General features: G+C 39.3%; 1 protein-coding gene across 3 annotated transcripts in view; it reads right to left on the minus strand.

The window, feature by feature from the left end:
• Nucleotides 1-1,061: 1,061 nt before the first annotated feature.
• LOC139233184 (transforming growth factor beta receptor type 3-like) overlaps nt 1,062-23,162 on the minus strand; it is a 180,013-nt gene continuing 157,912 nt past the window's right edge. For 2 of the 3 annotated variants that reach the window (XM_070863814.1, XM_070863812.1), the window contains exons 15-17: nt 15,965-16,006; nt 13,973-14,086; nt 1,062-9,938 (exon numbers count right to left, since the gene is read on the minus strand). In XM_070863814.1, coding sequence (XP_070719915.1) covers nt 9,817-9,938; nt 13,973-14,086; nt 15,965-16,006 — 278 coding nt within the window. In that variant the 3' untranslated portion in view covers nt 1,062-9,816. The remainder of the gene's footprint in view (nt 9,939-13,972; nt 14,087-15,964; nt 16,007-23,162) is intronic. The other variant, XM_070863815.1, reaches the window with a different exon arrangement.

Below are 23,162 nucleotides of genomic sequence, written 5' to 3' on the forward strand. Positions count from 1 at the left end.
AAGTAATGACTGCTTAAAAAGAACAGGAACTCAGATCAGATTTCAAACTCTTAACTGTAAAGAGGAAAAAACAGCACATCATCAAACTCTTGTGCTGTTTTTTCATCTTTACAGTTATCACTGTATAGTTATAGATCTAAAACTGATGTGAATGATCTGAGAACCCCACGAGCCTTGGGGGAGCCGCTTGTCACAGTTGCCAAGAAGGATTGTGGAAACTCTCATCGAGCACAGGCGGCCACTTATGCAGTTATATGGGAGCTATTGCAATTTTCTTGAGCTGTTAAAAGCGCATTGTTGTAATGTAGCTTCCCCCATGTTCTTGCTGCTGTCAAATCTACATTTGTCATTTACTGCGCTTGGTTAAAATGTTGTTCATCTTAAACTGTTCTACACTGTGTCTCAGCAATTATCGCCCCCAAACCTGAGATCTGTGCTTCATTTTTGGCATAAATCCAGGCTCACTGAAGATCCGTCGCCATTACTGGAAAAAAGGAAATTGACCTTAATGGTTAGAAAATTGCACTTTTTGCGCAACCCCACCACCCACTCCTCTTGTTGGCATAGGAACAGGTGAGTGCTCCCAGAGCTTAGCCGGTTCCACTGTGAAACTGATTGCCACTCTTACTCCTGTGTTTCTGTCCCTTTCTTCCGGGGGTGGTGGGAGAGTGCCTGGCCTCCAGTTACTGCCGATTACAGGTCAGTTCTGCATGTAGTGTTAATTTTATATTGGTTAAATATTAGCATGTGCTCCAAAATGTTTTTAAAAAGGAATCTGAAAATCATTATCAAGTAAGAGTTGACTTAAAAATAAGTCTTACTGCGGAGTTCTTGCATCACTTGAGCATATTGTCCTCAAACATGTTAAGAGTACCATTGAACCTATCCATTAATGGTGCCGGGCTCGCTGGTTCCATCGTCCTTATTTCAAATAGCATAGATCTTAAGGACTTGCTTTGGAAACGGCAAAAGACATTTTTCAAATATAGTTGTTAATGAGCATAACAAAGCATGATATAGATGTCATATTAGTCTCATCTGCCACTCCTACAAAAAAAGGATTCTCCGTATAGTCAAGTTTATTTCAATAAAGAACGTGACAAAACTACAAATGCTACAGTACTCCACAGCACAGGATTGTGCACATAGGAGAAAGTCATAAACAAAAGAACATCTGCTGGTTCTGCTGTGCCTCCATTATACATTGTTTTATAAAACCTTATCTAAAACACATTCACAATGGTAAGGTGTGGTTATTACACATTCATTGGGGGGGGGGGGTGTTTTGGGGTACAGTATCCTTTTTTTACAAGTAAGTATTTTTTCTCAGCATTGCACATTGTTGGGCATATAACCCACCACAAGGCCTCCTCCAGAGCTCTGATCAGCTAACAAGGAACACAGCACAGGCTCTTCAGTTCCCTACACACCTTGATATAATGTTTTGAACATCATGTAGGAGGAAAAAGTAGGTACAAAAACATCACTAGTCCATATTTATTTTGTTACCAATTACTTATTCCACCTACCACATCGTTTTTTTAATTTAATATTTGAAATTAATGATTTAATACATTTTAAACATAGTTTTGGTTTAGGTTAATTTCAACCATTGATTTTCTATTCACAATTCAGCAACTTGCATGTCTAACACATGACAAACTTGCTCAGGTGTGAATCCTAGGTTGATTTTCTGGTGCACGTTAATGAAATATAGTCTTCAGCAAACCTTTCCATTCAGTTCTATTTAATATTTTATATGATTTTTTTAGTCTACATGATTCTGAGCTATTCATGTTCCCAGAACAGTTAAACTATAATACTGACGAGTAATAATATACATATCTCTTATAAAAGACTGATACAGGTCAATAATTCTCTCTGTCTTCTTCGAAGACATTAAATCATTTGTAACTTTAGAAAATACATACAGAAATAGAATTAGAGCTTCCATAAAACAAAAGTTTATATAAACAGAATATTTAGGATCTTTCAGCCACTATTACTATAATTTCAATGAATATTCTAGCAACTGAAGATTCTGTAGGTCAACACATGCTACGGTTAAAAAATACATCCTTCAATATACTCACATTCTTCAAATTTTTTATCCATTCTGTTGATATCAAGTTACCATTTAAATTAAGTGTTTTAATAATGTTTCAGAGGATGGGTAACTTACTATTCCCTTACAAACATTTACATATGCATATGGGACAAAAGGCAATATATTTTGGATATAAACATTGACTTGAAGGCTCTTGTTGGAAGACATACAAATCCTCAACTTTTGCACAGGTACAAATCTAATGCTATCCCCTTTTAGAACTGTCAAAATAATATGCATAAAAGGAAATGGCTTTTTGAAAAGGTGCTTTTTTTTTTTTAAAAAGTACACATGTTAACGAGTGTAACCGTAGAGAATTATCCCTATTGCTTTGTAATCTTGTTGTGGCCTTGTAATTATTGAAAAATCATTTGCACGTCAAAAAAACATCAGGTAAAAAGATCAGGTTTTGTGAATGATTAAAAAGTTGATTTAAATAAGTAGTATTCTACAACTAAAGAAAAAAACACAAACATCTGGGAAACTCAGAGCTATGTGTTTCCCAGGACGTGCTCTGGATACATGCAACAACTGCTGTTTGTTTGCTTGTCGTGCTGGAGCACTTGATGCTTTAAAATTCTGAAGAGGTTTGATAGAGTAGGGGGAGACCAAAACTAGGAGCCATAAAAATAAGAATCACTAATAAATCCACTAGGGAAGTCAGAATGTGGAGATCTCTACCACAAGAATAGTTGAGGCAAATAGTGATGCATTTAAGGGAAAGCTAGATATGCACAAGAGGAAATGGAATAGAATGATATGCTGACAGGGTTAGATGCAGAGGGCTGGAGCATTAACCAGTTGGGCCAAATGGTTGGTTTCTGTGCCTTAACTTCTATGTAAAATATGTTTCACAATAGGTCACAAAGGGAAAGTAGGATCCTATACAACATCTTTTGGTATATTATATTTTCAATATTTCTAAATTTTTTATAGTCCAAAGAAGAGTTGTTTATCTTGCTGTTTATAACATAGGTTCTCTGTTTACCCATCTGCTTTCAATGTAGTGACAGCTGTATTTTTTTTTAATTGGCCAGAATGATGCCCCAATGCTGGAATATTGACTTGTGACATATTTCCACATCTGATGCTGACTTGCAAGGTCTCATCTCAGTAGCATCTGGGCTAAATCATTGTTTCTGCCATATACAAGTAGCTTGATGATGAAGAACAGTAACTTTAAACAAGCAGATTCTCCACCATTATGGTTTCGAGAGAAACAAAGGCTTGAACTGCATCATTTTGATGATTCCATATAGCTTAAACTGTGCCAAACATATTATCTATTAATACTATTTGAAGTGCTGTGTGAAAGTGAGTGATACATGTAGAGTTAGTAGGCTGGGGGGAAGGGAAGGTTACACAAGTTATTTTGAAAAGTGCTAGATTTGAATGCTTACAACAAATTAAGCTTATATAAAAAAAAACTTGCCACACTTTGCCAGTCACTCAGTGTAAAATGTGAGGGACCAGCAAAACCTTCCTTTGGTCAAGTTCACAATTTTGTGACTGAACACTATTCATATTTGCTTTTGCCTCCATAGCTGTAGATTTTGTTGCATGATTATAACAGACAATATAAAAACAAAGTCCAGTATCAGAAGGTTATGTTCAAAACTCAGAATTTTGACAATCCAATGTATTCCACAATCTAGAAAGAAATTGTAAAAACACTGAACAATTGCAGTCACAACTGCAACATTTTATGTACTGTACTTTCAGTAATGCAATCATCTTTTCTGGTATTTTAGGTAAAGTTCTCCCTCATCAAATTAATTTTCTAGTAGAATTCAGTCCTCATAGTTTGAAAGCACTCAATGTTCAATCTACAGCAGCAAATCAAAGCAAAACATCATACTGACTGACCCCTTCAATACCCTACACAAACACTGGAAATGGTGGACAGAGACACAGCATGAACATAGATAATAGATGGAAACTTCTTGGAACAAACTCTGGCCAAGCCCCATGAGCCTGCAATTACCAGGCTTGAGTGCATGTGTAATTGCATCACAGTGTTGAATGAAATATCACATAAAACAAAGCTTTGGTCTTAATAAAAAGAAAATGTTTTACCCTCGGTTTGAGGTGGTGCTATTATCTGTTGCAATCAATAGGAATCAAATATCTGTAATATGTCAGTTGTTTAATTACCTTTTTGTAAAATGTTTAATTTTACACAAAGCTAACTTTTTGATAAGACTTTACGTGGCAGAAAATGTCACGATGGTTCTGTAGCTGCCAGAATTATCACTTAAAAAAAAAAACTTGTTAAATGTACAATGCTACAATTAAACCTTGACTCAATGTTGAATACTATATTTGATTTACCACCCCTTCTATACTCCCGATCAGTCCCTTAAAATGTTTGAAAGATTTATTTTGCAATAATCTATCTTTACAGTAGAATTTGCTTTTATATTAGCTTACAGGATCTTTGTAATTTTAAAATCAAACAGTAACTAAAGCTCAATTATAAAAGGGGAGCAGTTACTGATCATAGCTAAATAAGGTTTTGAATACCAGATTTTGTAACTCCTTGTTCAGAGATGACAGATAGGACATTCCTGTTAACTGTTCCTATAGTAGAAAAATTCTTGTGTGAATTTACTCAACTTACTTACTTACAAACAAACTTGTTTAGGATGGGGGAGAAATTGGGTGACAGTGGGCTGGAACACAGACTTTCACCTCTGACACCTGAGTGATGGGATGGCAGTCTCTTGCCTTTGATAAATGCAAGAGCCCCGTGTGAAATGAGTTTGAGCAGTTTCACCCACGTACATAATGAGCATAGTTCCACTACAAGAAAACTCCCATAAAAGATTTGCACTTGTACAGTAGGGGGCACTCTTCTGTGGTTGGTGCTGAGGCAAAGTGGAGATTGCTTTACTTGCTTCTAACCCATGTTTGATGCACACACCTTCATATTGCAAACACTGGGATTTGAATAGACACCAACTAGAAAGTTAATGAGATAAATAAAACGATAGAATATTTGGGAACCAGAGATGATTTAAAGGGGAACTGGTTACACAAATATATGAATAAATAACTATGCACTATTACTTTAGTGATATTTTTTTAATGTAAGCTATTGCCCCTTTGCATTAAAATGATTGAAACATACAGTTCTCGTCCTTTTATAAGAATGCATTTACACACACACACTGTGGGAAGGGTAGGTTACAGTGGTGACATCGAATACAGCCAGTAATCAACAGAAGAATGTGGCCAATTCCCCAGGCTCTGCCTACATAATATATTTATTAAATCATTTGCAAATTCTAAATGACCTGTGTTTCTAGTAATAGCAGGGGGGAGAGGGGGTGTATTTCTGAACATTAACACTTCTGGATTAGTGTAAATAATCAGCCTTTTCTGTTGTTCTTGGAAGTGTAGCAAAATTTAAGCAACTTTAAGAAAACCCATTATTAAAAAGTACAGAAATTGTAAATGCATTTCTTACCTCAGTACTTAGAAATCATTGTTATTCATGAATTTAAGGTGAACAATTTAACAATGAACAGCATTGGTATCATTTAATGAGGTCATTAAAGGTGCACTACCTTTCCCAATGGTCCACAAAGGTCAACATTGAATTAGAATTTATAAAATGAAACTGGTCTTTGGATACGATATCCTGATTTGTGTGCTTACAAAAACAAGTTTTTTCTTAAACCCTCGTTTTTTGTTATTTTTGCACCTTTTACATTGCCCTGGTCTATATTTTACCTAGCCATCTCTGTGTCTCCATTAATGCCATTCTTATGTCATTTGCAAATGGAATTAAATACTATTCCCCATGGCTAACCACCATAATTGGACATTAACACAATTGCTGCATCCAACTTGTCTATCCTTTTTACAATCTACAGGTCTTAACTCCCAAGCTTGACTAGATCTAATTACCACTTGATTTATCCTACGCTTAAGCCTTGGCGGTGTGTGTTTTACATTACAAATTATTCCTCCTCTAGATTTCTTAATTTAAAAAAAATTGATACAACTCTGTGACTTTGCTGCTTGTGTGTTAATGTGATATGATGTGTTCAGCAGTTGAATGCAGAACTCCATTTCAGTTCAAACTGATAACTATAAGGTGCTAAGGGAACAGATTAAAAGCCTTTAAATTTAAAGTTTTACTGTAGCTCCTCATTTCTGGACGTGAAACCGTATTTGTCATAATTCAATGATATGGTCCAATATACGCTGCTTGCATAGTTCTTAACATGATCTTATATTTTTTATCAATGATTTCAAAAGATGAAACACTTTTCTTTAAAAAAAAATAACCATTATTTTAAAATGATTTGACTTGCTCCTCTTAATACACGGTTCCCCAATTGAGAGAACGGGGTGGAGAAATACTCCAGCCTCCACAGCCTGCTTTATGACTGATCACTAGGCTATGTGTTGTTGGGGAGGTGCTGGGGTGGGTGATCTGCCATGATCTTGTTGAATGGTGGTGCAGGCTCGAAGGGCCAAATGGCCTACTCCTGCACCTATTTTCTATGTTTCTATGCCACTCTATAACCTGTCATTTCAAAAACACTGGATTCCAGTCTTGAGGAATGCATAGGACATACTGAGGCACTATTCAAGACCACAGAGCATCAGAAGGGTCTGAGAAAGCCATTTACATTCCCTTATTGATTTTCATAAAGCTTTGACAGTGTCTCTAGAAGAATCTGAAAGCTGAGAGTATATGGCTAAATGTTTTATTTTATCTGGGATTTTTATTCCAGCTCCAAGATCTGCAATAGGGCTGATGAGAGACTCACTGAAACCACCTCTCTCTGTGCCCAAGGCAAGATTATCCACTGCCACTCATCTTATTCAATATCTTGATCAGTGTTGCATTGGATACCATCGTAAGAGATGGACTTGGAGAGGACAGATAAAATTAAGGTAATTTGCATATAATTCCACTACTCCAGTGCATCGCTCATGACGCATTGGGAGCACGATGGGGGCGAGTGGCACGGGGTCAGGCCAGAATCGTGTGTGCCAGCAGTCAGGGAAGGACTGCCAGTGAGAGGAAGTTTCGGAGCGGCAAAAGGAAGAGGAAAGACCATTATTTTTAAACAGCATCTCCCCCTCTGCGCCAGTTCCAAATGGATTGGCATTGTAATATTAGACCTAGAGTACCTGTTCCAGGAACTTCTGAGAATATTGCAGCTGTCCTTTTTTGCAGATTACATTGTGTTGTTAATGGACTCACTGGGGGATCATGTGCATTCTATGATGGAATATGATGGTCGGTGCCCTCAAATGAGGAATAATGTCTTTGCATGGTCCAAGAGGGATTCTTGTAAGTATTAATTGGAAGATAGGGGGCATATATCTGTTCCAATTTTTCATTTATACTAATATGGGGGTCCTTGTGGATGCCAACTTCAGCCTAGTCAGAGTCCTTCAACAATAACTTACATTTATATAGCCCCTTTAACGTATCATGTCCCAAGGTGCTTTACGGGAGCATTATCAGTCAAAAATGGACACAGCTAAAGAAGGAGACGTTGAGACAGATGGTCAAGGAGGTCGGCTTTAAGGAGTGTCTTAAAGGGAGAGAGGTTTAGGGAGGAAATTCCAGAGCTTAGAGCCTGGACGCCAAAATGCACCGCCAACAATGGTGGGGCAAAGAAAGTGGGCAATCCATGAGGGGCCAAAGGTGGAGGAAGGCAGAGTTCTCAGAGGGTTGTAGGGCTGGAGGAGGTTGCAGAGATAAGGAGAAGTTTGAACACTAGGTTGAGAATTTTAAAATCGAGATGTTGCTGGACCGGGTGCCAATGTAAGTCAGTGAGCGCAGGGGTGATGAATGAATGGGTCTTGGTTTCTCCAACATTATTTGTTCAATACAGAAAGAAAAATCCTTTTTTTTCCCCCCCTTTTCTTTAAAAAGATTATTTTTGTCTAATTTGTATGTTCTACTCTCTGGCAAATACAACAACATGCATTTATATAGTACCTTTAACATAGTAAACACTCCTTAAAACCTACCTCTTTGACCAAGCTTTTGGTCGCGTGCTAATTTCTACTTATGCGGCTCAGTGTCAATTTGTGTTATCTCGTTGTTAAAACGTCCCATGACACTACTGATAGGGGACGGCACAAAATTTTTTTTTTCCAATTGGTGATAATAGTGGTAATGGTTTGAAAATTAGGTTGAAATAAAGCTCACATGAAAAGCAATCGTCATTAGACATGATCTTTTTCATTTGCTAGCAGTGAATTCACACAAATGGCTGCTGGATTTGAGTTTAAATCCCAGGAAACTCAGTGATCACTTTAGTAAACATCTCTAAGGGCTACATGGATGCAGTGCTCAGTTGAGTCTTTATCTTCTGAGCTCTCACAAGCCATTAAACAAAGATTCTGAGGATATTTTTAGGTTAATAATTCTGTAGTCAAAATCTATATCCACGGTTTTGTTTTTACATAAAAAAACAAACATTGAATTTAGAACGGAGATAAGGAGGAATTTCTTCTGAGGGTTATAAATCTGTGGAATTCCCTGCCCCAGAGAGCTGTGGCGGCTGGGTCATTGAATAAATTTAAATTGGAGATAGACAGATTTTTGAACGATAGAGTGAAGGGTTATGGGGAGCGGGCAGGGAAGTGGAGCTGAACCCAAGATCAGATCAGCCAATGATCTTATTGAATGGCAGAGCAGGCTCCTATTTCTTATGTAAGAAAGGTTTGCCTTTTTGATTCCCTGTGCCATATCTTGTTTACAGAACATACCATCACTAGCTAGGTTTTATCCTCTTATTTACTTAGTCCATCACGTCTTTCAATGTTCCCTTTTAAAAAAAAATGTTGCTTCCATTGATACTGCAATTTAATGTGTACAGGGTGCAGAATTGCCCAATAGTTAAATGCCGATGATATCTTGATAAAATTGCATAACTATAAGGAGTGTTTTCAGCCTCTCAGCAGGGAACTGTACTCAAAGGGAGCATGGGACAAAGATATAGGCTACAACACTGTAGCCCCGATTCTCTAAACTGCACTCCAGTCTATCGCAACTCCCTGTTGGGGACACAGGATTGTAGAATCACCCCTTATGTCAGTAATTGTTAAATTTCTTGCTTCAGCTAAAAATCATGCTTTAGCTTAAGTTCAAAAGGATGAGACTGGTTATAGTTGCGGCCACATAGGGGTGAATGTCATCACCCATCAATGACCGAGCACACCCCTATAGCTGGCATTACAACTGAAAACCTCTCCTGTGAGAAAGAGAGCCAAAAACTTATTAAATCCTCACATAAAATATTTAAACAGTACTTCAATATTAAAACACAAATACCTGAATATTCATGGCTTATTATAGCCTTATCTTCATACAATAATAATAAATCAGTCAAACCTTTACCCTTCTGGTTTAAGACATCACCTGAACATTCTGAATTGATTACTGCATTGTAGTCACTGTCTGACACCATTATTCTCTAGATGCCTGGCAACTATTGGTAGGCAGTAATTCTATTTGAGTTGATGAGGGTACACTGTAATGGGAAACTTAAAAAAAAATTGGGTGACAGCTGCTGGATATTTTTTGGCAGCTGTTAAATTGGTCATTCTCAAAGATATTCTACAGTTGAATTCACCAAAGGTTACTCAGGAGCATTTTTGCTAAAATGGTGGTCGGCATGTAACCATGTATTTTAACCAGTCAGTGTTGTCGAAAGCATTGTAGATGATGGCTATGCAACGCTGCTGGTGGAACATGGGGTACTTTGGGTGCTCCCGATGCTGTGGTTGGTGCTGCTGTTCTCGGATGCATGTGGATGAGCAGGAACCGGCTGTTTCTTTTCAGAAGGACCTACTAGGCAGAAATAGATGAACTAATAATACAAGTATGTCATGAATTTGTATACAAGTTTGCAGAATTCTTCAGAGTTTAGAAGAATGAGAGGTGATTTCATTGAAACATACAAGGCTAGACAGGGTAGATGCAGGGAGGATGTTTCCTCTGGCTGGGGAATCTAGAACTAGGGGTCACAGTCTCCGAATAAGACTGATGAGGAGAAACTTCTTCACTTAGAGGGTGGTGAATCTTTGGAATTCTCTACCCCACAGGCTCAGTCTTTGAGTATATTCAAGGCAGAGATCGATCAATTTTTAAATATTAAGGGCATTAAGCGATATGGGGACAGTGCAGGAAAGTGGAGTCGAAGTAAAAGATCAGCCATGATCTTATTGAATGGCGGAACAGGCTCAAAGGGCCGAATGGCCTACTCATAACATAAGAAATAGGAACATGAGTAGGCCATGCGGCCCCTCGAGCCTGCTCCGCCATTCAATATCATGGCTGATCTGTTCATGGACTCAGCTCCACTTTCCTGCCCGCTCCCCATAACCCCTTATCGTTTAAGAAACTGTCTATTTCTGTCTTAAATTTATTCAATGTCTCAGTTTCCACAGCTCTCTGAAGTAGCGAATTTGAGAGATTTACAGCCCTCGGAGAAGAAATAATTCCTCCTCATCTCAGTTTTAAATGGGCGGTCCCTTATTCTAAGATCATGCCCTCAAGTTCTATAAGATCACCTCTCATTCTTCTGAATTCCAATGAGTAGAGGCCCAACCTACTCGACCTTTCCTCATAAGTCAACCCCCTCATCTCCAGAATCAACCTAGTGAACTGCCTCCAAAGCAAGTATATCCTTTTGTAAATATGGAAGCCAAAACTGCACACAGTATTCCAGGTGTGGCCTCACCAATATCCTGTTCAGCTGTAGCAAGACTTCCCTGCTTTTATATTCCATCCCCTTTGCAATAAAGGCCAAGATTCCATTGGCCTTCCTGATCACTTGCTATACCTGCATATTATCCTTTTGTATTTCATGCACAAGTACCCCCAGATCCCGCTGAACTGCAGCACTTTGCAATCTTTCTCAATTTAAATAATAACGTGCTCTTTGATTTTTTTTTCTGCCAAAGTGCATGACCTCACACTTTCCAACATTATACTCCATCTGCCAAATTTTTGTCCACTCACTTAGTCTATGTCCTTTTGCAGATTTTTTGTGCCCTCCTCACACATTGCTTTTCCTCCCATCTTTGTTTGTATCATCAGCAAACTTGGCTACGTTACACTCAGTCCCTTCTTCCAAGTCATTAATATAGATTGTAAATAGTTGGGGTCCCAGCAATGATCCCTGCGGCACCCCACTGGTTGCCAACCAGAGAATGAACCATTTATCCTGACTCTCTGTTTTCTGTTAGTTAGCCAATCCTCTATTCATGCTAATATATTACCCCCAACCCAGTGAACTTTTATCTTGTGCAGTAACCTTTTATGTGGCACCTAGTCAAATGCCTTCTGGAAGTCCAAATACACCACTTCCACTGGTTCCCCTTTATCCACCCTGTTCGTTACATCCTCAAAAAATTCCAGCAAATTTGTCAAACATGACTTCCCCTTCATAAATCCATACTGACTCTGCCTGACCGAATTTTGCTTTTCCAAATGTCCCTGCTACTGCTTCTTTAATAATGGACTCCAACATTTTCCCAACCACAGATGTTCGGATGGTCTTTTTGTCCACCTCCTTTTTTAAATAGGGGCGTTACATTTGCAGTTTTCCAATCTGCTCCTAATTCCTTAATATGTATTTCCTTATCTCCAAAGATGCTGTCGTCAGTGTTAATTTTAGTCATATATTCAAGTGTCCGATAGATGGTTCAGATTAAAATTTAGAATAGATCCAAGTTGTCTATATTGGAAAACTGTCATTTTGCTGAAGTTTGATGCAGTATTAATGTCCTTTCACTAGTACACTTCATAAATACTAGGGTTGATTTTGCAGCTCAGGCTCGGGTTTAAATACCCAGCTACTTGTGTAAAACTAGCCAACTGCAGTGACCTGATGGCCCACCAAATTATGGGCAATTTTACATGAATAATTGTTCTTAGTTGCCTGAGCAACTTTAGTCTTCTGCAAGGAGTTAGTCTAATTGGAAGGTGGAAAGGGGAGGGCACCATAAAATCACACTGTAGCTAAAATTTAAAGGAATGTGGCTAGTTATAATTATGGCCATATATGTAGTAAAAATTCTGAGTCTTTAGAAATACACATGTTTGTGCACGTGCTCCTTTAATTTACAGTATCTCAAGGCTATTTTTCTGATTACACAAGATGCACATAATTCAGAGCACAATCGCAACCTGAAAAAATCTCTCTCTGGTAAAGTATAAGTGGCAAAGGCACAACTCCTCTGACATGTCCAAATAGGTCTGGTAACAATGGGTCTATGTAAGGTATTTCAAGTTCAGGTTGGCCTGCCTTCAATCATTTCTCAATAAATTCTCTTCATCCTCAAAGTCACCAAGGGCAGGATGAATTCCCAGAGGAATGTCCATTTTACACATAAGGCTGCTTAAAATGAAATGCTACAATATGAAAAACAAGCACACCAAAATTGCAAAAGGCAATAAAAGAATAAATTACCAAAAAAAAAGTAACATTTGGCCATTATCTGAGAAACAACCTGTAAGCTAACACAACAGCACACTGCAGCTTTAAGAAATAAAACCTCATAGGCCAGGATGAGCCTTCCATTGCAGAATTTTTTGGGCAAATCTTCAAAGTTCAATTTTTGAAACCTTTAGCACATTCTCAGTGAGAACATCGAGTGATTCCAATCATCCAACATGTTGCAGAGTAGGCACCAGGCTTACCTGGAGAAATTTCAAGGCCCATTGTTCATTTGCTGTTTTACTTGCAAATTTTTGTTTCCAATCCACCTGGATCAGATCCAACTCATTGAAATTAGCAATCTGCCAGTTGTGAGCTACAGGTTGAACCTCCCTCGTCCAGAACCATTCCTGGCCACCAGGTAGTACATGCGCAGAACTCTGACTTGAACAAATTGAAGTCCTTCCTCGCTGCCAACTCTCGCAATTGCTGGCCTGACCCCGCGATCCACCGCCCACCATGATCTCTCTCCCGCACTTCCAGCCAGACCCGATATCCCCTTGCTCAGTACGTGTACCATCCAATTTAACATGACCTCCCCTCTTCTGGAAAAATCCCTTATCTAGAACAGGCCAGATCCTGAGGGTTCCAGATAAGGGAGGTTCAACCTGTATTTACCTTTGATTATTAAAGAGATAGGAATAATGACTTTAAACCTATTAGTTCAAGTTGTGCAATCTACCATCCGAAGCCAATGCTGTAGTAATGTGTTCTGTAGTGTCAGCTGTCAATTACACTTCTGATGAAAGGTCCACACCTGAAACATTAATTCATCTTTTCTCACAGAATTTTGCTTTTATTCCACTTTATTAGTGGTCGTTTGAAGCTGTGTTTGGGGCAACTCTTCCTCCTTTGTGGGTGACACCTGGCCTCAGCTCAACACCTACTCCTGAAACTAGGAGCTCATGTTGGAAATCACAGCCATAGACTATATCATACTATTCTGTGGTACTACTGCCAGTTCTGGGAGTTTTTAAATTCAGTGATAAGAATATTGTACTACGCTCCAGCAAGCTGGAGATCAGTTCTCTGGCCTCTGAATACTAGGTGGACATTCAGTGGCATACTTGTATCTGACGAGAGTGGAGTGGCAAACCCCCATTGTATCTAGCTGGTCCTTCTGGTGGGGAGTTGTGAATCAGGCCAACAATCTAAAAAAAAAAGGATCTCTGTCACAGAAACAACCCAGAGCACAAGCTGCTGGATGCAGTTGAAGAAATGGGTTGCCTCATGTGCTGCTAGGCATGGAAGGGAATGAAGATCTGAAACTATCTGGAAATCAAATAGTGAATGTTGATAACTGACTTTAAAAACTGCTGATAAGAGGTCAAAATAAAAGGTATCTATAGTATAAATAATATACTGTGAAGTTGGTACTCACCAGTATGTGAATAGATATACCACAGAGCTGCAGTCAGCAATGCTCCAATGACAAATGCGCCAAATGCAATTCCTAATACAGCTGACATCTGCAGTCCCTGGATCTCAGAGGGACCTAAAGCACAGAAATAAGAATGGCTTATTTAGAATCAAGTTACCACAATTTAAGCTACACCAGATTAACAGAAAATATTCTAATCTGAAGAGTGCCAAAAATACATTAGCATCAAAATATTGATTAGAAAGGGCAATATTAAATATCCGTATTAGTGAGAAATAGTTTTCTTTACAACATGGCAATGTTGCAACAAATCTTAAGAATTATTTCAGTATTGGCTATTTTGAAAGAAACATTACCTCAGCCAATTGCATTTAAAAAAAAAATACTTTGAATAATTTAATTTGTTCACTTTCCTTTCTTTCTATTTGTTTTATTGCTAGCTGTTCTAAGAACCATCCACCCAGTGTTTCAATGAAGACATCATGGCTGCTTCTTGGATAACAGCTACTAATGTGCAGAATGACATTTCTGGGGTCAGATACTACCTGAACATTGAGTGCAAACTCCTTTGCTTCATGAAGGGCATGGAGTTGATAATGAAACACACTGATGCCCACAAAAATCCAGGCTGGCACTCCCAGTGCAGTACTGAGGGACGCTGCATTGTCGAAGGTACCGGCTTTCGGATGAGATGTTAAACCGAGGCCCCGCCTGCTCACTCCAGTGGATGTAAAAGATCCCATGGCACTATTTCAAAGAAGAGCAGGGGACTTAACCCTAATGCCCTGTCCAATATTTATCCTTCAATCAACATTACTAAAAGCAGATTATCTGGTCATTATCATATTGCTATTTGTAGGAGCTTGCTGTATGCAATTTGGCTGTCATGTTTCCTACATTACAACAGTGACTACACTTCAAAAAAAGTACTTCATTAGCTGTAAAGTGCTTTTGGACGTCCTGAGGTCGTGAAAGGTGCTATATAAATGCAAATCTTTTTCTTTCTCTCTTGTGGTACTTACATGGGTACCATGTGTAAATCTTTGTACTTGAGTGGATCATAGCTGTGTTGGTGCCTCCTTTCCATGGGAATAATAATTAAGGTGTTTCCCCTTGCAAACATCGTGGTTGTCACTTCCCTGACGTGTGTACAGACTTTGATATGTCAGATGTTTCCTCGAGTGATTTGGAAGGAGGCTTTAACATGAAACCTCATCCTACACTAACCTTTGTTTCTATGGGAACAGCTCGCCCAGATTCAGATGTGTGCAGGTGATTGTGCAACTGATGGCATGACTCTGCGGCAGTCCATCACTCTGACATCTTCATATCCAGGTACAGTGCCAACTAACGTATGGAGCAAAAGATAGTAAAGGGTCCATGTACATATAAAATCCCTCCCACCAAAAGTGAAAAAATTATTGAAGTCTGCTTTAGCAGGTGAAAGCCCGCAATTGGTAGCGTGCCCACTTTTTTGGGCGAGTCCTGTGCTATGGGCAAAGCACCTAAAGACATTAGATTACAGGCTGGAGCCACAAATCAAAGAATTTTAATTTTTAAATGGGAACCAAATCACTCTCTAGAAAATCAGGTGCCTCGTGGACTGAGCGCACAAGATAGAGTACTTAATTTTCTGGCCCTGTAGCAGACATGGATCTCCTATGGCATTGCTTGCAGTAAGTTTAATAGATTACATGACTGCAGGTTAAATTGGATAAACTCCAAAAACGGGCGCAGTGATTACAGTAAACAATTAACCCACACCTGTTCATAGCGCATGAAATATATTGGTCAAGCTAGCACTTAGAGTAATTTAAAAGAACAAACACTGTATTTCAGTAACCTGCATATGTGCAAGAGTTGAAACTGCATTTTCTCAAACGTTCTTCCTCCCCTGTAAAAGATTTTAATTTTTCTAGAATAAACCAATCTACCATTCATTATACAAGAAACTTTTCAACTCTGGTATAACAGCCCGGCAAAGGTACTAACCTCCTGGCATGAAAATTGTGGGGTCTGGGGATCTGGGACAATCTAGAAGATAAAAATAAAATAGTTGATTTTAACAACCCCTTCTTCTAACAAACCCATGCAAGCCTTTCTAAATACATCATCAGTTTAATGTACTCATTATAATTTTATTTGTGTAAATAAAACTTAAAAATCAATCGCTAATTCTGAAAATCTTAATAGTACTGATATTTCCAGTTTGATTTTATAGACCGGGCAAAATATTTTAACACAAAGTGATCACATGGTTGGACTACTGCTGAATGTGAACCGTTTTTCTATTAAATCAGGTTTACATGTTATAAATTGTATCACAAGATAATTACATATGAGGAAGACCACTCAGCCCATCTTGGCTCTTCTGTCCAGATGAAGTCTAAAATCCCCTCATTGCAGTGTAAACTGCTTCTTAAACGATTCTTGGGATTTTGCCTCCACTACTCGAGAAAAGTCAATTCCATGTATTGATCATGCTTTGTATGAAGATAAACGTCTTGGTACCAGATTTAAATTTGTAAAAGGCAAATTAAGGACTGTGTGGCTTGTCCTACTCTTTCGATTTAAAATAATTTTCCAGATTACTTTTTCCACACCATTTACAATCTTGTATACTTCTATAAGATCACTTCCTAGATAGCTCCTTTCTCCAGTGTTTCCTCATAACTGAGATCTCAAAGACTGGAGATTATCCTCATTTTCATTTTTCTTTGCACTACCGCTAGCATTTGAATGTCTCCCTTGCATCTCAATGATCAGAAATGGACAAAAGTATTCAAGGTTTGGTCTGCCCAGAGCATTGTAAATTTTGATCATGTCTTCCTCAGACTTGTATCCTATTGTTTTGGTTATATAGTTAAAGATTCTATTAGCTTTATTGATTGCATTGGCTGGATATTGAGCATTGGCAATGAAGGCTCCTAGGTTGTTTTCAACTTTATTCTTAGATGTTTCAACACCATTCATAGACTTCATGCATTGATTATTTTTCCTTTCCTTCCTACGTGTCGTACATGATCAGCAGTTCCTGGCTGAGAGAATTTCCTAGCCACAAGACAGAAATTATGCGAGCAGGTGACGTCAATCTGTTCACAATTGAAAAAATTGCACAGATGCAGAGAATATGTACTCTACAATCTAGTATTGCAACAGCAACTTGTATTTATATAGTGCCTTTAATGTAATAAAATGTCCCAAGGTGCTTCACAAGAGTATTACAAAACAAAAATTTGACACCGAGCTACATAAGAAAAAATTACATTACAGTTAAGATCTGGTTCTGTGTGGCAATACACTAAACTGTAATTTAAGGGGAGAAGAGTCCATCAGTGGGGACAATTTTCAATAAAAAGCATTAAGAACTTATCTGGCCCACTGTGCACTCATAGCCCTCGCTACATAATTATGACACTGAAGCTGCACATACAATCTACCCACGTTTAAACACAGCTTTGAAAAGAGAGATCCAACAAACTGCTGATTTTGCTGTCAGGCATAACTCCCATATGGAGTTAGCCTTCCACTTAAGCCACAAAACAGGCTGATCATATTCTTTATTTACTTCATGGATTTATTTCTGAAACTGATTGCATAGCACACACTTTTTCTTGTATGGTTTGAGCAGAGAGGATGAATTGTCACTAACACTGTCAGTTTTCATTGAAGTAGAAGCTGTTATGCACGGCATCAGGCATGTTGAACTACCTTGTTCTACAACTGCAAATAGATCAATCAGTGTTTGTTGATCAGAAGATCAAACTGGTTTCTCTCAATGATTGACGGGTATCTATAATCAATATTTGCAGAGATACAAATCAGTACGTGTTAAGCTGACTGAATTGTTGGAATTCTGTCTAGCTCCATTGTTGCATAATGTAATAATTCATAATTTTATACACAGCATTGTATATGTATACATGAATTTAATATTAAGTTTGTACAAAAATCTCTACATCGGAGGAGTTTGGTTAAAGGCTGAAGTCAGTTTCAGTCCAACAGTTTTTTATGCAATACGGTTACGTGATCAGACAAAGGACAATTTGCACAAGACATTGCATTACTGTACAATGCAGACACTGAAAATGGCATGAGAAGACAATGCACTAAATTTGCTTTGTTAGTCACCAGGAGCCAAGGAGCTGTCATTTTCTCACCAATGGGGCTCTTACTAAGGGTAATTGACTCATAAGCAACTTCTCACTGTTGGTACATTTATATGTTGTATTTCTAATATTTGCCAAATTTTTGTGCTTCATATTTCTAAACTTTAAGTAAATATATTAGTTCCTATCGTCTGATCAAGACTGTAGGATATAAAGTTTACAATGGGAACCTACTGTGAAATCATGGAGAGAAAATGGTTCGATAAAGCCAGTATCCTAACTCGTACCAAGTCCCATTCACCCATGCTCGTTGACCTACACTGGCTCCTGGTCTGGCAAGGCCTCGATTTTAAAATTCACATCCTTGTTTTCAAGTTCCTCCATGGCCTTGCCCCAAGCTATCTCTGTAACCTTCTCCAGGCCTACAACCCTCCAAGATCTCCTTGTCTGTCTAATTCTGGCTTCTTGCGCATCCCTGATTTTAATCGGTCCATCATTGACGGCCATTCCTTTAATTGCCTAGGTCCCAAGCTCCGGAATTCCCACACTAAACCACTCTGACTCTTTCCTCCTTTCAGACACTCTTTAAATCTACCTCTTTCAGTTATTAGGACAGGTGGCCAAAAGCTTCATCATTGTGGTTCTGTGTCAAATGTTGTTTGATAACAGTCCTGTGGTAGTGTCTTGGGATGTTTTACTACTTTAAGGCATTATAGAAATGCAAGTTGTTGGTGAATTATTACACATGCACAAAGTCATTCTCCAGTGATCCACTTCAGGCCTCAGAAATCTTCAGACGGACAAAATGACAGACTGTTCATTTTATCCAGAGGCTGAATCACTTTCGATGGCTCAGGAATCCAATGAGTAGCTGTTTCATCAGACTAGGAAAGGTTTGAGTTTAATTTCCAGTGTTTCTTGAGTTAGCTGATCTCAGTTGGAACAATGGTGCAGGCACTAAAATGGGTTTCAAATCCCACCGTTACCAAAAACAATGTTAACAACAACTTGCATTTATATAGTGCCTTTAATGTAGTTGTTCAGTTCAATGCTTTGATGCTGGGGATGTTGGCCTGAGCAAGAACACGGAGGTTGTTGCGTCTGTCCTGCCAATGGATTTTCGGATCTTGCGGACCCAGCGCTGGTGGTACTTCTCCAGTGCTTTGAGGCGTCTGCGGTATATAGTCCACGTCTCTGAGCTATATAGGGAGGGCGGGTATCACTACTTCCCTGTAGACCATGAGCTTGGTGCCGGGTTTGAGGTTTTGGTCTTCAAACACTCTCTTCCTCAGGCAACTGAAGGCGGTGTTGGACCTCGTCGTCAATGTCTGCTCTTGCTGACAGTAGGCTCCCGAGGTATGGAAAATGGTCCACGTTGTCCAAGGCCTCGTCGATGATTTTGATAATCGGGGGCAGTATTGTGTGGCAGGATCAGGTTGGTAGACGACCTTTGTCTTACAGATGTTTAGCGTAAAGCCCATGCTCTCGTAACATTGACCACGCTCGATCAGCTCCATTAGGCGGGCCACATCGTCCACATGCCGACACGAGACTCCCAAAGCAAGCGCTCTACGAGGAGCTTCGACATGGCAAACAAGCCCCAGGTGGGCAGAGAAAAAGCTGCAAGGACACCCTCAAAGCCTCTTTGACAAAATGCAACAACCCCACCAACTCCTGGAAATCCCTGACCCAAGACTGCCCAAATTGGAGGAAGAGCATCCAGGAGGGCGCTGAGCACCTCGAGTCCCATTGCCGAGAACAAGCAGAAACCAAGCGTAGACAGCGGAAGGAGCATGCATCAACCCAGGCTCCCCAACCACCCTTTCCTTCAACCACTGTCTGCCCCAACTGTGACAGAGACTGTAGGTCTCTTGGAGATGGTGCACACTGTGGGTGCAGTGTGCACCATCTCCAAGATACACTGCAGCAGCTCACCAAGACTTCTTCGACAGCACGTCAAAAACCTGCAACCTCTACCACCCAGAAGGACAAGGGCAGCAGGCACATGGGAATAACGCCACCTGCAAGTTCCCCTCTAAGTCACACACTATCCTGACTTAGAAATATATCGCCGTTCCTTCATTGTCGCTGGGTCAAAATCCTGGAACTCCCTCCCTAACAGCATTGTGGGAGTACCTTCACCACAGACTGCAGCGTTCAAGGCAGCGGCTCATCATCACATTCTCAAGGGCATTTAGATATGGGCAATAAATGCTGGCTTTGCCGGCGACGCCCACATCCGATGAAAGAATCACAATGATTTTTTTTTATTCAATGAAATTGGTATGTGATGCTCCCATTTCTTGGGCATAGAACAAGCACAAAGCAGACCAATTTAGCCTGCGCTCAATCTGCACTGGCATTGGTCCCACTGCTAAATTCGTGGGACCTTTTTTTTTGTAGGCCTCCAACACTTGTTGAAGGACCCCATTATGGAATTTGTTGACAAGGATTCTTCAATAGTTGCTAACAGGTAGGTGAATATTTAAAAAAATATTCCCGTGGAGGTGCAGTGCTCCCTTGACTTTCCCCACTCCACCCCCACTGTAGCCTGCGTAACACCTTCTGGAATTTATCGAGGGTCGCCTATCTCGCCGGCGAGGCAGACGTCCCGACATTTATGTCTTCGCTCGTGCAAACTGCCTGTGTAACCATGACCAGCGCCAGAAGCACGCACCAAGTTTGCTGATGAGGTCCTAGGACCAATTTCCATCCATCCTCGGGTCCAGACCAAAATCTATCCGCAATTTTTTTTTAAATGACACCGTATTTCAGAAAGTTTTCCTTTTTGACTTTAATTGGCTTTTAATTGACCTCGGTGGCATATTTTTAAAAGAAAATTTCCAATGCAACTTTAGAATAGGATGCAAATGTTGGTTGCAATGAGTTTCAAGGTCCATCTTGCAAAGCCACATCCAATTCATTGTAGGTTTTCTTTGGTCTATGGTGTCTTGGGAGCTGAACAAACAGAAACAGGAAACCAGAATGTAGAAAAGGCTCAGCTCATGGACAGCTGCAGAGAGGGAAGGAAAAGCTGCCCTAGGAAAGATACAGAATATTGTAAAACAGGAAGGAAGATCAGGTTTCGGGTCTGCCTGACACAATAACTTCATAACGATAAAACGCTTGGCACCAGGCCCTTGTACAAACAGTTCTTTCTTCAAATCTGTTATTGACAGTACCTTTAGAAGTACTTGTCAGCACTTTTAACTACACAAATGATTTGAAGAGGAAGACACCAACTCAAGATCAAGTTGGGGTTTGCAAATATAAATGTGTGTGTGTGTTTCTGAAAGTTTGAAAAATTAAAGTAGATATCAACCATTTATTTGTAACACTATTTTTGTACAATTTTATACCTTCTTCTCACTAATACTCTTCTCTGGCTAGGGGTGATAATAGTTGCAAGGTTAACTATTAATATTGCTCTACTGAAATGACAGTCATTACGACAAGCTAGCTACTAGCCCTATATACATAAGCCATCTAATTTGAGTGAAATTTAATGAGGTTAATGTTTTGTCGGTTGTAGAATCTGAAATTTTGCTGACTAGAAATCTAGAAATAATTAATTCTGACTATTTTCTCAATAACTGGTGTACATTCAAAGACATAAAATTTAACAAATTATGTCTGCAACAAAAATGTCACCTAGGTTACCAACTAATGTTTATGATTTATCTATAACCACAAACACCCATTTGTTAAATTAAGATAGTCAAACTTGTTCCATGGATTTTTCAAATTTCCAATCTTGTTTACTAAATACAGTATTGAATAAATCTTCCTCCACTATCATATTTCCAGCAGACCAATGATTAATACAAGAAAGCTGATCAATAAGCTTGACAACAGGATATTTGCTGTTACAATCTCCACCTAAAAAGACTTGTCCTTCCCCTTCCTTTACAGATGCTGCACTTGATAATTTATTTAAAAAGATACAATTCATGCAACTGAGTTTTGCATCACTACTCTATGATCTGAGTGAGAAGAGTGAGCACCATCATCTTTCATAACAATTAATTACTTTTCTACCAAGATCTGAGTTTTCTTTGGGACATTTTTCATTGAGCTGATGTACAACTGACCTATGCTTATTGCCGGAAAAAGATTATTGTACTGATCTAAAAATTATTTATAAAGATATTTAATGTACTATAAACGTGTAATATTTTAGAATTCATGATCAGCTACCCTACAGACCAAGGGGGAGAAATTCAACTTTGTTTAGTCGTGTTAAATAAACAATATGGGCCAAATTTCGAGTTGCGCTCTTAAATCCGTTTAATAATTCTTGGCGCCAACAGTCAGGAAGCATGCTGCAGCAGTATTCTTTAAAGGGATACTCAGCTGCATTCTGGTAAGTCTCTGCTTAGTCTTTCAAGACTGATGGTGAGCTTCAGGCCTTCTTTGGTTGTCTTGGCTGTGTTCAAAATGTGGACAGTGATTTTTTTGGTGTTTCAGCACTGTGTGCAGGTGATTCAGTACATGATCAGTGACATTATGGGTGTGTTGCTTGGTCTGTCATTGGGGATGGATGATGAGCAGAAAGGAAAAGAACAAAGACTTGCAGCTGCTGACAAAGAGGGAAGGGCGCAGGTGTTACAGAATAGAGCACCGTATCTCAACTTAACTGAGGAACAGTGTTATCGCCAGCTCTGCTTCATGAGGGACGCTGTGATAGAACTATGTCATCTGTTGCAGCATCAGGGTATGCACCCTACTGTCTGCACTGTGAAGGACACTATGGCCCTGAATTTATGTGCATTAAGATCATTCCAGGCTGCAATAAGTAGCATAAGCAATACATGTCAATTTTCAGTCCATTGCTGCATCTGGCAGGTCACAGATGCCCTCTTCACGAAGAATAACCAAATGATCACCTTCCCAATGGAACAAAATAGGAAGAGCGAGCCCTGGACTTTGTCAGAATTGTAAGTTTCCCACCGGTGCAGGGCATAATCGACTGCACCAACATAGGCTTCCATGCTCATCATCAGAACCTGGCATCTACCTCAGCACGAAGGACTTCCACTCCTTGAATGTCCAGCTGGAGTGTGACAACCGTGGGTCATGCA

The sequence above is a fragment of the Pristiophorus japonicus genome, chromosome 20 (genome assembly GCF_044704955.1).
Source record: "Pristiophorus japonicus isolate sPriJap1 chromosome 20, sPriJap1.hap1, whole genome shotgun sequence".
Lineage (NCBI taxonomy): Eukaryota > Metazoa > Chordata > Chondrichthyes > Pristiophoridae > Pristiophorus > Pristiophorus japonicus.